General features: G+C 41.6%; 1 protein-coding gene across 2 annotated transcripts; it reads right to left on the bottom strand.

Moving 5' to 3' along the window:
* Positions 1-2,435: 2,435 nt before the first annotated feature.
* cUnh6orf120 (chromosome Un C6orf120 homolog) lies at positions 2,436-6,568 on the bottom strand. Of its 2 annotated transcripts, none has more exons than XM_080721487.1 (2): positions 6,491-6,568; positions 2,436-5,148 (listed from the first exon to the last, which is right to left on the bottom strand). In XM_080721487.1, the coding sequence occupies exon 2, from the start codon at positions 5,094-5,096 to the stop codon at positions 4,533-4,535; it is 564 nt and encodes a 187-aa protein (XP_080577613.1). In that variant the 5' UTR covers positions 5,097-5,148; positions 6,491-6,568; the 3' UTR covers positions 2,436-4,532. The 2 variants fall into 2 exon arrangements, with proteins under 2 accessions (XP_080577613.1, XP_080577614.1); XM_080721488.1 differs by having other exon boundaries at positions 6,499-6,559.
* Between the last annotated feature and the right edge of the window lie 6,951 nt (positions 6,569-13,519).

Raw genomic sequence — 13,519 nt, 5'->3', positions numbered from 1 at the left:
GGTTGGTTCTCGGAAACCCGGAAATGGGCCGGCCAACACAAAATGGAGGCAGGTGAGGTTTATACCCGCGGCATACGACGGTGTCGCGCAAAGATAAATAGCAGATATGCAAGCTCACGGACGCGTTGGACACTGCGGTGCGCGATGGAATGCGAGGCGCTGGAGCCCGAGCTGCCTACTGCAGTCAGGGATACTTGAGTCGCTGTGCGTTTGTAGGTCTGCTATTCGGTGCGCCACTGGCGCGCGACGATGTCATGGCACTTAATGGGCGCGCGAGGGCGCTCGCCATACAACTAAGAATCTCCACCAGCCTACATAGCAAGCAACATAGTTCACGGTTCACCTATAACACATAAAAACCCATTATCTAAATAAGATTAGTTTTACTGAACTCACAAAGCTGCACATCTTTCTCCCTCACATATTGCTCACCTGCCAGTGCCAGCCTCTGCCTGGGTCTGAAAACAAAGTCATGCAATTCCACAAACACAAGGAGTCAGCCACCAATGGAAAAATATATGGGACCAACAACAATCAATGTTTTGCTGAAGCACATCTTAAAACGTTGACCAAAATGAGTAATTATTTAATACTGCAAGCAAATTATATGGAAATATGTGATAGGCCTATATCCTGTCTGTATTCTCTTTGCAGATGAGTAAGCCTGGCTACGCAAAGGTTAGTTTTGTCTATGTATTGTATTTTAGAACAATTTCATATAAAATATGGGGGAAAAACTGGCAACACTACACATTTCATGTGTTACAAACTACTGCTAGAAAAATATTCCTTGGGCAAGAAATGGCCCCACAAAACGATGGTTTAGTGATGAGTCATCAATTTTCAGTCTTTTGGGGTCCGTTTTTAGCCCAAGGAACGTTTTTCATGTAAAACAAATGCTTGCGATGGATTCAGAATAATTAAAAACCCCTAGTTAGAACCCTCACATCCCACTTAAAGCAGATTTTTTTGGGAGTCATCAGGATAGATTTTCCGCCATCTTGAATTTTCTCCAAAACACACTTTTTGCTCCTTTTCCTACATATTTTCTTCAAATGTCACAAAAATCGGTACACATGATCTAGCCTGCCCTGAGCATCAACTGCAATACACACACACACACACACACACACACACACACACACACACACACACACACACACACACAGCTCCACTTCGAACAGAGGTTCGATTTTTCCTTTATAGTGTAGTGTAGGCCTATAGCAAGTGAATGAGACTGAAAATTACCCTAGCTGTCAAACATTTTCCCCGCCATTTTAAAAAATACACCCCGGCCAAATTTGTTTAATAACCCTTCTAGATGACAAATCCATTGAGAAACGGACCTTCGCTCTCCACGGTCACGGAACTGCCATTTTTGACCCAACTATTGTAGTATGTTCTCCGAAATAGAGTATAACAAATATTTGTTATGCCCATATATGAGTATTTGGAGTGCCTGTTGGGTAGATCTTTGTGCCAACATATGGTGTTCCATGCGAGCCCACACTGTTTCGTAGGAACAGTATTTCTAGTTAGTGTGGTTGCCCAACAGGGCAACACATTATAGTCCTGGGGAAACTTTATAGACTTCTAGGATAACTTTTCCGCTGCCATTGGAAATGGCAGGGATAAGGAATCAGTAGGGTATCAACGGGAGTGGGAATCAATTGGTCGAGCTTCACATGACAGTTAGCTTACTGTAGAATATAGTCAGCAACCGTCAGCAACCACACTCGAAATTTCCAATTGCATCTTTTATCGTTTATAATTGTAATAATTGTAATACTGGCTGACAGCCAGAGCCATGAGCTCTGTAATGACCACAACAATGACACATCCTGTGATCAATTGTGAACCAAGCTCTTTTGCACTGTAATATAAAGCTCTTCACAATAAACAGACATGAAAATAGGCCCATTTATTTTGCTCTTCTGTTGAAATGACAATATTTTTGTTTGCATTTATGCCAAATTGTCATTCGTATTAGGAGCTTTTCTTGCATTTTAGATAGTCACAGTGTAGAAAGACGTGATACAGGGAGAAAGAGCCAGGGGGTGATACGGACCGAAGGGCCGCCGGGCCTGGGAATTGAACTGGGGATTTGCTGTTACACATCCTGGGAATTTACTGGCCCAACACTATCACAAATGAAGAGCTCTGGAAAACCCACACAACAAGAACAAATTGGAACCCAAATTAAACACAGGGAATGGGTCTGGATTGGGCACATCTTGAGGAAACCACGAAACAGCTGGCAAAGATCAAAAGGGTTTAGAATGTGGCAACTTAAGTGCCTTAGCCACTCCATTTATCCATTATTTTAGATATTCACCTAATCAGAGCACAGCACACCCAAGACAGTTGACAGGTAGATTTGTGTGTTCAAAGACAATTGCTTTATTTAGAAATCTTACTAAATATACATCTCCTGATGCACAAAATTGCATTGCCATTTAACCAATAAATGACTGATTCAGAAGGCACTGTTGAACATTACTGCTCACTGGTTGAGTCATTTTATGCACACTTGAACTCCAACTCACCAAGAAAATGTAAAATCAATAGCTTGTCCAACAGGTACAATTGGTTTCCCATTTCCAAACCAAAACAAATTGTTTCTATTCTCAAAATAGAATAGCAATGCCTTTGCAGCAATCAAACAAATGAACGTACTTGAACATGTACATTATAGCCAGTTATGTATCATGAACAAGTACTACTTTTAATGGGTATCAGCAGTTGCTCCAGAGTTTTGTATTGCTGGGTTTTGATTCTAGATTTAGTCAGAATTTGTACTGTAGTCTGTTTGATAAATATATATGAAACATTAAGACAGGTGGTTTGATTCAATCATATCACAGATATTAGTGTATCAGCCAAAATAGTAGTCTCTATGCACAAACTGACACACATTTTACCTTTGTTAATGAAAGGTTTTAAGCAAACAAGTAAATGTCCACATCTTATGCCTGCTGGTTGTTTCAGTTCAAAATAGGACTGCACAATTAATCTAGAATAATCACAAATCATACACTTCACAATGAATGACACAATAATCATGAAACATGGCAATTAATTCAAAAACATGTTATCAGGTCAACTGTTGCACTTTCCCCTCGTGTCCTGACTTAAGCCCCTGATACACATAGCAATTTTTTCATCAATATCAACCAGCAACGACCAGCGGCGTCAATTGGGTATGGCCATTGGCAGCGCCATTGGATTAATCTTTTAGTGCCTTCACACGTGCAAGACACCAGTCATGTTGCCATACCTTATCAACAGGTATGAATTTATTTTAGGAAGTACATTACATTTTTCCCCCCCTTTGGCAAAGGTAAAGCAACTGCCATACCCAAATGACGTCTCTGGTCGTTGCTGGTTGATATTGATGAAATAATTGCTACGTGTATCATGGGCTTTACACATGGCATGGTTAATAACCAGAACATTGACTCTCTCCATCCATCAGGTTCAATAAGAGGTCATATCATATCAGAATATAATGTTAGGTAATGGCATTTGACACCCATAAGCTCTTCTCCTTTTGACTATTTCTATTATTATCATCATCAGGGGTTTGCCAGAATTGCCACAGCGGATAACTTGTTAACATCTACTTCTGTTTTCTGTGTCAATCTGCCACCTATACATCCATGAACCTCCTCTTTAGACTTCCTCTTGTCACCCATATGCAAAATGCGCAATAATCATCACAAATGCGATTAATAATCATGGTTACAATATGTGTCATAATTGTGCAGTCCTAGTTAAAAAAAAATATAGAGACCATATTTTGGCTGCTAATTAACTAGTTCACAGCCAAATCGCCTTCCATCGCCATTTTGAGGAGGGTGAGGCAGCCAGATCGCCAAACGTCGCCTTGGGGATCATTTTCTGATCATTTTGGTATTTTTTTGACATTTTTTGAGCTATAAATGACCTTTCTAGCTTAATTTTAGTCTAAAGTTACATATTCGAAGGAAGTGACATCATCGATGACGTAACCCGGAAGTCGTTCGGCCATAACATAGAATGGGCCTTTTTACAGCATTGAATGTTGACGTTTTTCTTATCAAACTTTACCATTTTTAGACCGATTTTCATTCGGAAAAAAATGGCTGGACTGACAGATTGGTCACTCAAGAGCAAAAACGAGTGTAAATGGCGTGCGCACGACGTTCGGATCGTGTTTTATAGCTCCCGTAAGGCGGACCGGGAGACATAATGGCCGCCAATGGGCGCCGCCATTATGGGTCTACTGCTGTCCACTCGCTAGTCCAGACTCTAGGAGATTATCGTTGGGCACACTCTAGTGGATAGTACTAGTACTACATTCTTCAACAATATGATCCCTGTTGGGTTAGATTAAAGCTAACTTGGAAATTAATAAAATTCCTGGCAGTATAGGCGCACAAGCCTATTGTAAATGGCTGGGAGAGAGTTTTAATACCACAAATGTATAACTCTGCTCCAGACAATATGCTTAATTTTGTTTTTTACTATCATGGCAACAAGGACACAAATTATTAGAACAAAATTTCAAGTATAATTTTCAAAAGTCCAATTAGAATAGTCCAAAAGATGGATTCCTCTTCCTGAAAGTCCTCCTCCGGCGACTGAGGGAATTTCTGACGCCCTTGCTCATCTTCCGTCGGGTACACTCCTTTATGAAACGGGTCCTGCGCTACCTTCTGATCGTAAAACACCCGCATTTCAAACTCGCTCTCCTTATGCGACGGGTGGCCGTAAATGCCGATGCCCACGGGTCTCACAAAGTCCCCGGGCACCACCACCACATCCGGGCCACAGGTGGCAGACTGCAGCTTGTAAGTGTCATAGCTGGGCCGTAGGGTCTTGTCGGACACGTACAGGTCTGCGTCCCCCTTGAGGCTGCGCATGTGCAGAATGATCCTGCCGTCGTGGTTGAGGCGCAGGTAGCTGAAGTTGCCCGCGCCGATGTGACCCTGAACCACGTGAAGCAACACCCAATCATCTGGGATGCCGTCGCCTTCTGGTTCCGAGGGATGGAGGAACCCTCTGGCCTGAGACAGAAGGAGAGCTACGACTAGGGTACTGCAGTGCAGCATCATGCTGAAGGCATCTGTCTGTCAGTCAGTCACAGACTGGAAGACGCCAGAGGACCTGTAGAAGACACAGAAAACATTATGAACGTTACACTGACACATGGACATTGTGTCTATAAAGCAGCGTAACAGACCTGTAAGGGTCTTATAATCTTACTCCAAAGAAAGGTGACTGGTTGTCTATGTGTTGTGGCCACCTCTTTATAGAGTTAGATATGTCAGATAGCTCCATATATGGAGTACCAATACTATTCAGTGGGTAACTATGGCAACAACCTATCAAATATCCATATTGAAATGAAGGAGAGAGAAAGCTTTCGTTACAGGTCTGCTTAGAACACCCAGCCAGCAACCCTGGGAGTCCCTGGACCCCACTTTGAGAACCACTGCTAAAAAGGGAATGGGTGGTGGAGAGTAACATTTTTAGGTAATTTTACTCAGCCTTTTCGATACTTTACTCCACTACACCTCAGAGGCAAATATTGTGCTTTTAACTCCACCAGAATTATTTGGCAGATTTGTTGCTTTAAATACAAAATGACATGCATAACTTTAAAACACTGTATTAATTATAGGCCAATCTACCCAGTTGCAAGAAATTGTTATCACTAGCCTCGACGTTTACATTAAAAAGCAAACATGTAAATGCATTTTAATCCATAATTAAAGTATGATTGTGAAAAGGGATATTAATTGTGCAGTGACTGAGTACTTTTGGTACTGAATACAGGTCTATCTGCATTGTGGTATAGTTCTACCTTTTACTCAATTACAAACAAACCTGAGTAGGTATACTTCCACCACTGGTGGTTCATGTGCAGAATCATCATTATGTCATGTTAGGTTTTTAGCCGTTAGCCGACTAATGGCAGCGTTGGGAGTCTGGGACTGTGAGAGCTGATACGATATAGTATTAAATGGCATCGTTGCCTGGCTGCGAGACCTTCACGAATCTAAAAATAAGTTGGTCCTGTATTGCTTTTACTTCACCAAGTCATCAAGATATAAATATGCACAGGACAGAAGTCAGTGAGTGGACTCTGGACTCCCACCCCATTGCTCTCATGTCTCAGTCTGCATTGAAATTGAATGTTTTCAGTCAATTCCTCCACTTTTGACTAGTTTGATTAGACGCAGAGAATAACTAATTGTGCACGACGTTCTAAATGATATTTCCACCAACCCATGTGCTTTGTAAACGAGCTTAGACTAACCTAAGCCGAAAAGCTAGCTGTGGTACTTCAACCTATTGCTAATGCTAATGTTACCTTAGCTAATTTATAAGAACTATAGTAAGAGATCCTACGAGTAAGGTCGCGATCACTTCAAGCTTCCGAGAGTCAAACCAGATAAGAGTAAAGATAACGAGTTGCTGGCTGCTAATCATCCTGAATACTTACACACTTACATCTGTCATTTTCTGATCCGCATTTTTTGAAGCAACATAAATAAAAGTTCACTTCTTCACTTCCTCTTCCCTTTAGTGGCAGATTTCAGACTGCTGCCATCTACAGGTTAGCACTGGGTATAACCGTTGACCTAAATAAAATTATACACAAATATGTTGTGGTTCTCAAACTCAAGGTCGAAGACGAAGACCCTCAATTGACCAACTATATCTTTGGCCCCGGACCCCCATCACAAAAACAATTTGTGCCATGCAAGATCTTTGTGTTGTTGAAATGTTTCAAAATATTCCACATTTGTCACATAACAAAATAAAGAATATAATATAATATATTTAAAATATCAGATCTACAAGGACACAACGTGTTGTAAGCTTGAAGATCGGCTATTTTCAAATAGCTGAAGTAAACAGGTTGTTTATAGTGGTTATTATTCTATAATATTTGCTGGGGACCCCTTAGAACCCCCTCATCATCAGACATGTGAGGGCAGCTATCATCCAGTTCCTGCAAATTCCCTGCCAATACCCGGCCATTGACAGCACAATCATCAGTGTATTTTGGATTCATGTCAATTTGTGTTTTCAGATATTTAACCACTTGAATCGTCAATACATAATAAACTTGACCTTTCACTCTGTACTTAGTGTTCTCTTTTTTCCCCTCTTTGCCCAAAAATAGTGGCGCAGATCTACAAGCTCACAACGCCTCGCGCTGCGAGGCGTTGTGAGCTTGTAGATCTGCTATTTTTGTCTAAAGTTATAGGATATGGACACTAGGGTTCAAGTGCATGCATATAAAAAAGGAGAAAAAAGTTTCTATCACACAAAGATTTGGAGGACCCCCTGTAGTAACTCTGAGGACCCCCCCTAGGGGTACCGGACCCCCCGTTGAAGACCCTTGGCCTAATGAAAGCCAAGCTGCAGATCTGTGTCTGTGTGTGACATGAAAGACTTTGACAAGCCATGCTAGACAATGTTATTCCAGCATTTTGTTCATGGGAAGCCAACTATACAAAATACCCAAATCCTGTTGTTGCTGTCTCTGCAACTGGTGGAGTTGGATGCAGACTCAGGGCTGGATCCTGAGTCCATGGGCGCCTGCATGCATGGTCCTGAAATAGTCGGGAGCCTCAGGGATATAGAATGGTAATTTTGTGCTAATCAGTCTAAAAGTGCAAACTTTTGCACAGATGTAGCCCAGGGCATGCTCTAATGATTTAGCTAGGGCGTCCGAGTCGGCAACCTTCGGGGTCGCCACAGCGGCCAAATCAAGTTGGGCTCCCATCGACTTTCTATATACAGGAGGAAAATACCCATACCCTTAAATACCCATAATATGGGTATTTAAGTAGGATGTGAGGGGTCTAACTAGTGGTTTATCATGATGCTGAATCCTTTGCAAGCATTTGTTTTGCACAAAAAACATTCCTTGGGCTACAAATGGCCACAGAAAACGATGGTTTAGTGATGAAAAGTGATGAGTCATCACTTTTCAATTTCTTTTAGGCGTTTTCTGGGGCCATTTGTAGCCCAAGGAATGTTTTTTGTGTAAAACAAATGCTTGCAATGGATTCAGCATCATGACAAACCCCTAGTTAGACCCCTCATATCCTACTTAAATATCCAGAAAAGAAGAAAAAAAATCCTCCTGTATAGAAAGTCGATGGGAGCCCAACTTGATTTGGCCGCTGTGGCGACCACGAAGATCGCCGACTCGGTTACCCTAGCTAAATCATTAGAGCAAGCCCTGGGCTATACATCTGGGCAAAATGTGGTGCTTTTAGACTGATTAGCACGAAAAATCCCTAAGGCCTCCGACTAAAATGGGTCTGCCTTGGATGATTATTTTGCCACTATTTCTTTTTTGTCCATTCAGGCATTCACACATCAAAATATTGTTTTTTATATGCAGGTGTTTGCAGTGAGGTGCTCTCTATAGGGCAGCTGCACAAAGGAGTGCTCTTCAGCTGCTAGGATGGTTCTTTAGAGATTGTCTACTGGTTCTATATAGTCATGGTTCTTCGGAGTATTAGTTTAGACACCTCTATAGAACTGGTTCCCAATTCCCAAACACTGGGTCGGTATACCCATTTGTGGGTCATGGACACATTTGTATGGCAGTATGGGTCACAAGTAAATATCCCTTAATTTTGTGTTTCCTACATCTACAAGCGCACAACGCGATGTGAAGCGTGTGACCTTGTAGATCTGCTGTTTCCACTAGTTTGGGTCCCGAGGAGACATCACATTTTTCTTTTGGGTCTCAAGCTAAAAGGTTTGGGAACCACTGTTATACAGCACCAAAGAAAGAGGTTCCCCCTCGCCAAAGAATGCAAATAATGTCATTTTTATTTAGTGTGGGAGTAGGATATGATTCTACTGGTTTCCTCCCATGAAATTCCTCCCATGAAATGAAAAGAAGAAAACTATCGTGAAAATAGCTAGATCTTTTCATAAGCCTATATGGTTTGCAAAATAGATCATGCTGGGGCCCTTTAGATTATATTTATTTAGATCAGCTGGATATGTGCTTTCCCTATTACTTATATACAGGCTGGGTCACATAAACCCACAAACCTTTCGAACTTGTCGATTTGCTACTTTTGCATTTTTTTCCATTTGATTCCTGAAAAGTAACAGTTTTGTACATTGGAGGTTTACTCCAGTCCCAACAGAGATAATATACAAACATGACGGCCTCTGTAATTAAACATTTCAGGCAGATTTTAGTTTCAATCTGCCCTTGAGTGGGCCTCAGTTGGCCAAACTGTCTAGAGCCCCCCCTGAACTCAGAACTCATTCAGGGATCTTGCTAGCTGTGCCAACTAAAACTTCATAAAACTATTGGTTTGTAAACTAAAAATGTGAATAATCATGTAATGATTTATTTATTTTAAGAAGTTTTTGGACATCTATACTATAATTTTGCGAATGTCTGTCTGAGTGAGTGAGTGAGTGAGTGTCTGTCTGTCTGTATGAAACAGCGTTTCTCCTCGGTGGCTGGAGCAATTGATCTGAAATCGCATCACCATCAGCATATGAACACACCTGACATAACTGTGAAGCCCGTTTGTCACTTTCACAAATCGTATGCTGTATAATAGCATTTTTATGGTGTATCTATATCTATTTAGCCTACAGTACCTTTTGTGACCACACATGTTAAGGGAGGGGCGCTGTTGTTCAGGCCATGCACAATCACACACAAACCCCCACACACACACACACACACACGGGCGGGGGGGGGGGGGGGGGGGGGGGGGGGAGTGTGTGTGTGTGCAGGCGGGCAGGCGGGGGGGGGGGGGGGGGGGTTCTGGCCCTGTTACAGATGTTGTCCAAAAATCATGCAGATCGGTACACAGTATCTCTGTAGCCGTTAAATGGAACGGGTATTTCTTACATTGATGCTCCTACATATTAGCATGCAAGCACCAGTTAAAGTTACTTTCCATCCCTCATATACTGTGTGCACAGTGCACATCCCATAACCCACACACTGGCTGGAGCAATTGATCTGAAATCGCATCACCATCAGCATATGAACACACCTGACATAACTGTGAAGCCCCTTTGTCACTTTCACAAATCGTATGCTGTATAATAGCATTTTTATGGTGTATCTATATCTATTTAGCCTACAGTACCTTTTGTGACCACACATGTTAAGGGAGGGGCGCTGTTGTTCAGGCCATGCACAATCACACACAAACCCACCCACACACACACACACACACACACACACACACGGGGGGGGGGGGGGGGGGGGGGGGGGGGGTGTGTGCAGGCGGGCGGGCGGGGGGGGGGGGGGGGGGGTTCTGGCCCTGTTACAGATGTTGTCCAAAAATCATGCAGATCGGTACACAGTATCTCTGTAGCCGTTAAATGGAACGGGTATTTCTTACATTGATGCTCCTACATATTAGCATGCAAGCACCAGTTAAAGTTACTTTCCATCCCTCATATACTGTGTGCACAGTGCACATCCCATAACCCACACACTGCACATCATTTCGGAGCTCATATCTTTGAACGGGTAAGGGCTAGTTTAAGTAATTTAGGAAAAAAAATCTCAAGCTTGAGACATTGTATGTTGGAACAAGTAGGCTAATTTAGGAAATAATAAAAAACGAAAACCCTTTGACTATTTAAATACAAATGAATGCACACTGCAATGGATTCATTCAGAGAACACATAGCATAACATCAATAATGACTGTAATCTTAAATTGAAATAATAATTTGACAGAGCATTTGGGCTGCAAGATATCCTTCAAAGGACAAACTAGGTTTTTAAAGTCACGCGCACAGCACACACACAAGCACGCGCGTGAACACACACACACACACACACACACACACACACACACACACACACACACACACACACACACACACACACACACACAGGGCACAGGCTCCTATTCAAAATACCGTTTGTACCGCTAGAGGTCATGCTTACTCTGTTGCCTCACGGTAGGGTAGACAGTCCACAGCGGTCCTCAGTCGCTCCTCACCTCAGTCGCTCCTGAAGTTGTGATTAGCTTTTCAGTTGTCACAAACCAGTTTAGGCTTAACTGCATTGATTTGTCCCGCACAGGATACATTCCTATTAGCCGGTAGCCGATTGTTTTGTTCAATCAAGAATGTCAAAAGGCCCAGGAGAGCGCTAGAAACTAGGTGGCAGCATACAGCATGCAGCATAGATATATGGCAACTAAAAAGATTAATAATTGCTTGCCTCTCATTTGCTGAGAGGAAATGTGTGCCAAGCAAGGTTGAAAAATGGTGGACTGGAGACAGAAATTGTAATTTCAAAAATAGATGCGTACTAGGCCTACATGTCCCCATGCAAACTTCAAATACATTCTTCAATCAATCAAAGCAGGCCAAGTGCAAATGTTGCATAATATGGGCATGTGTGTGGTCTAAAAATGCAAAGCATCAATGCAACTACCTATAGGTCTACATAGATGTAGAAGACTAGGGATTCTGGTATGTTTAACAGCCCTGTCCCAGTGCAGTATTAAGTGGTAGAAATAATGAATGTCAGTCTTTGGACAGGTTGAGCAAAATTCAGATGATTCAATTTTAAAAACAAATAAGGACTAATTTAAATAGTATCATAATCATAAAGCACTTGTTAATGTCAGAATTACTAGCCATAAATTAACATTAAGGAATAACATTCAAACATTTGAATTTTCTCCCCATACTCGTCTACATTGATTTGTAAGCATTTTATTTTATTCTCATAAGGTATGTTTCAGTTATATACAGTGTTCATCTCTATTGCAGATTTGCTATCACCATTTGTTATTATGATCAGTCAACTTGGCAGTTAAGTGTATGTTCATACAAAATGTAAATTTGATTTAAGAACTGTTTTACATATCAAATTTGTTTCCAGGCAGGCAGGCACACGCACCCGCGCACACACACACAAACTCACTCACACATCACTCATAAAATCAACTGTACTAATTTCACATCGCTTTTATAGACTTATTTTCACTTTAATGAACACCAACTGTATTTTTTAAACAAAAAAAGCACAACAAATGTTCCAGGGAAAAGAGTCTTGACAACAAAGTTGGATGATCTTCGGTATGTTTTCATAGCCACATCAAATTGTAAATTCTATTATAGATATACTCGCTCAACAAGTCTGCATAAATCTGTCACATTAGATACAATTTACTTCGCAGTGGAACGCTCACCACTTCAGTGTAATAATTATTGCAAACCAGTTGACCAATTTAAGGCTTCCAAGTTCATTAGCAGAGTAAAGTAATCCTGTCACTTCAAACTGGGCCTGCATGCCACACACTCAATCGGACCCTTAAAGAGTGCCTCCTGATGATACTTCAAAAACAAAGGCCCCAAAATGTAGTGTTGTCATCTTATTTTTTCATTTTTTCCCCCTCCTCCAGAGACACTAGATTATTTCAACATTTAAATAAATCACTGCATTTACATCTTATAAAACAACATTTTTATGCCAATATTTTCTTTCCATCAAGAGTGGCAGATAAAGAAACGTTTTTCTTTTAAATATGTTATCATTTGTTGTTTTTGCCATACTAATATGCATCCTTGTCTTTTACTCTGAACAGAGCCGGGGAGACACAGGGGAACGACATGTGATGGGCTGATTGAGTGCCAAGGACGTGAGGGTAGTAGACGGGTGAAGATAAGACCATGAAACACTGCGATTTAGATTTCTGTGGAACATTGTCTGCAAGAATGCTTGCATTATACAGTATACAACATAGTACCATGCTAGCGCTGCTCGCCTCATCCTAACCGTTTATTAGCGATGGAGAATCAGTGCTTTTGCCATAAGTTCAGAACTATCGCCAAGAAAACAGCATAAACTATTATTAACCCCATTCTGCCCAGGCGCCTTCTGCTCTTTAACCAATCACAATGCTCAAAAAGAAGAAAAAGAAAGAGGGGGGGCGGGGGGGGGGGGGGGGGGGGGGGGGGGGGCAGCTGTGAACAAACGGCGGGGGCAAGAAAATAGCGTTTGTACATGAAACAAACAAAGTAAACAAAACAGCAACACAGGATCATCATACTTCATGCGTTGAAAAAGAAGTGGTATAAGAGAAAGAAGGAGGGTGGAAAAATTCACAGTTTCTTCAACTACAACTCTTTTTTTTTCTCGCGCGCGAGTGCATGTCAGGTGAGATGGGAAGAGCGATGCAGAGAATACACGTCCACAGGGGGTTTAGCGATCTCGCAGTTTTTGTGCATGAGGTTAGCAGTGGTAAATCTTGATTGGGCCATTGTGTGTACCAGTAACATTGTCTCATGATCATCAATCATCATCTCCTATAGTGGACAGAATGGGGATAACTACATTCCTTGTCTGACTGTAATGGATTTGTTATATAGAAAAGTCTCTCGATTCCAACGCCTGGTTAAATTCTTGGCTTCGTCTGTCTTCTTGTTTTTGTTTGTTTTTTTCTTCTGTTATTTTTTCTTTTTTTTAGTCTTTTCTTTTTGTTGATTAAGTCTC

Source organism: Nannobrachium achirus (assembly GCF_963921795.1).
Source record: "Nannobrachium achirus genome assembly, chromosome: 3".
NCBI lineage: Eukaryota > Metazoa > Chordata > Actinopteri > Myctophiformes > Myctophidae > Nannobrachium > Nannobrachium achirus.
This window is presented reverse-complemented; position numbering and strand designations above follow the sequence as displayed.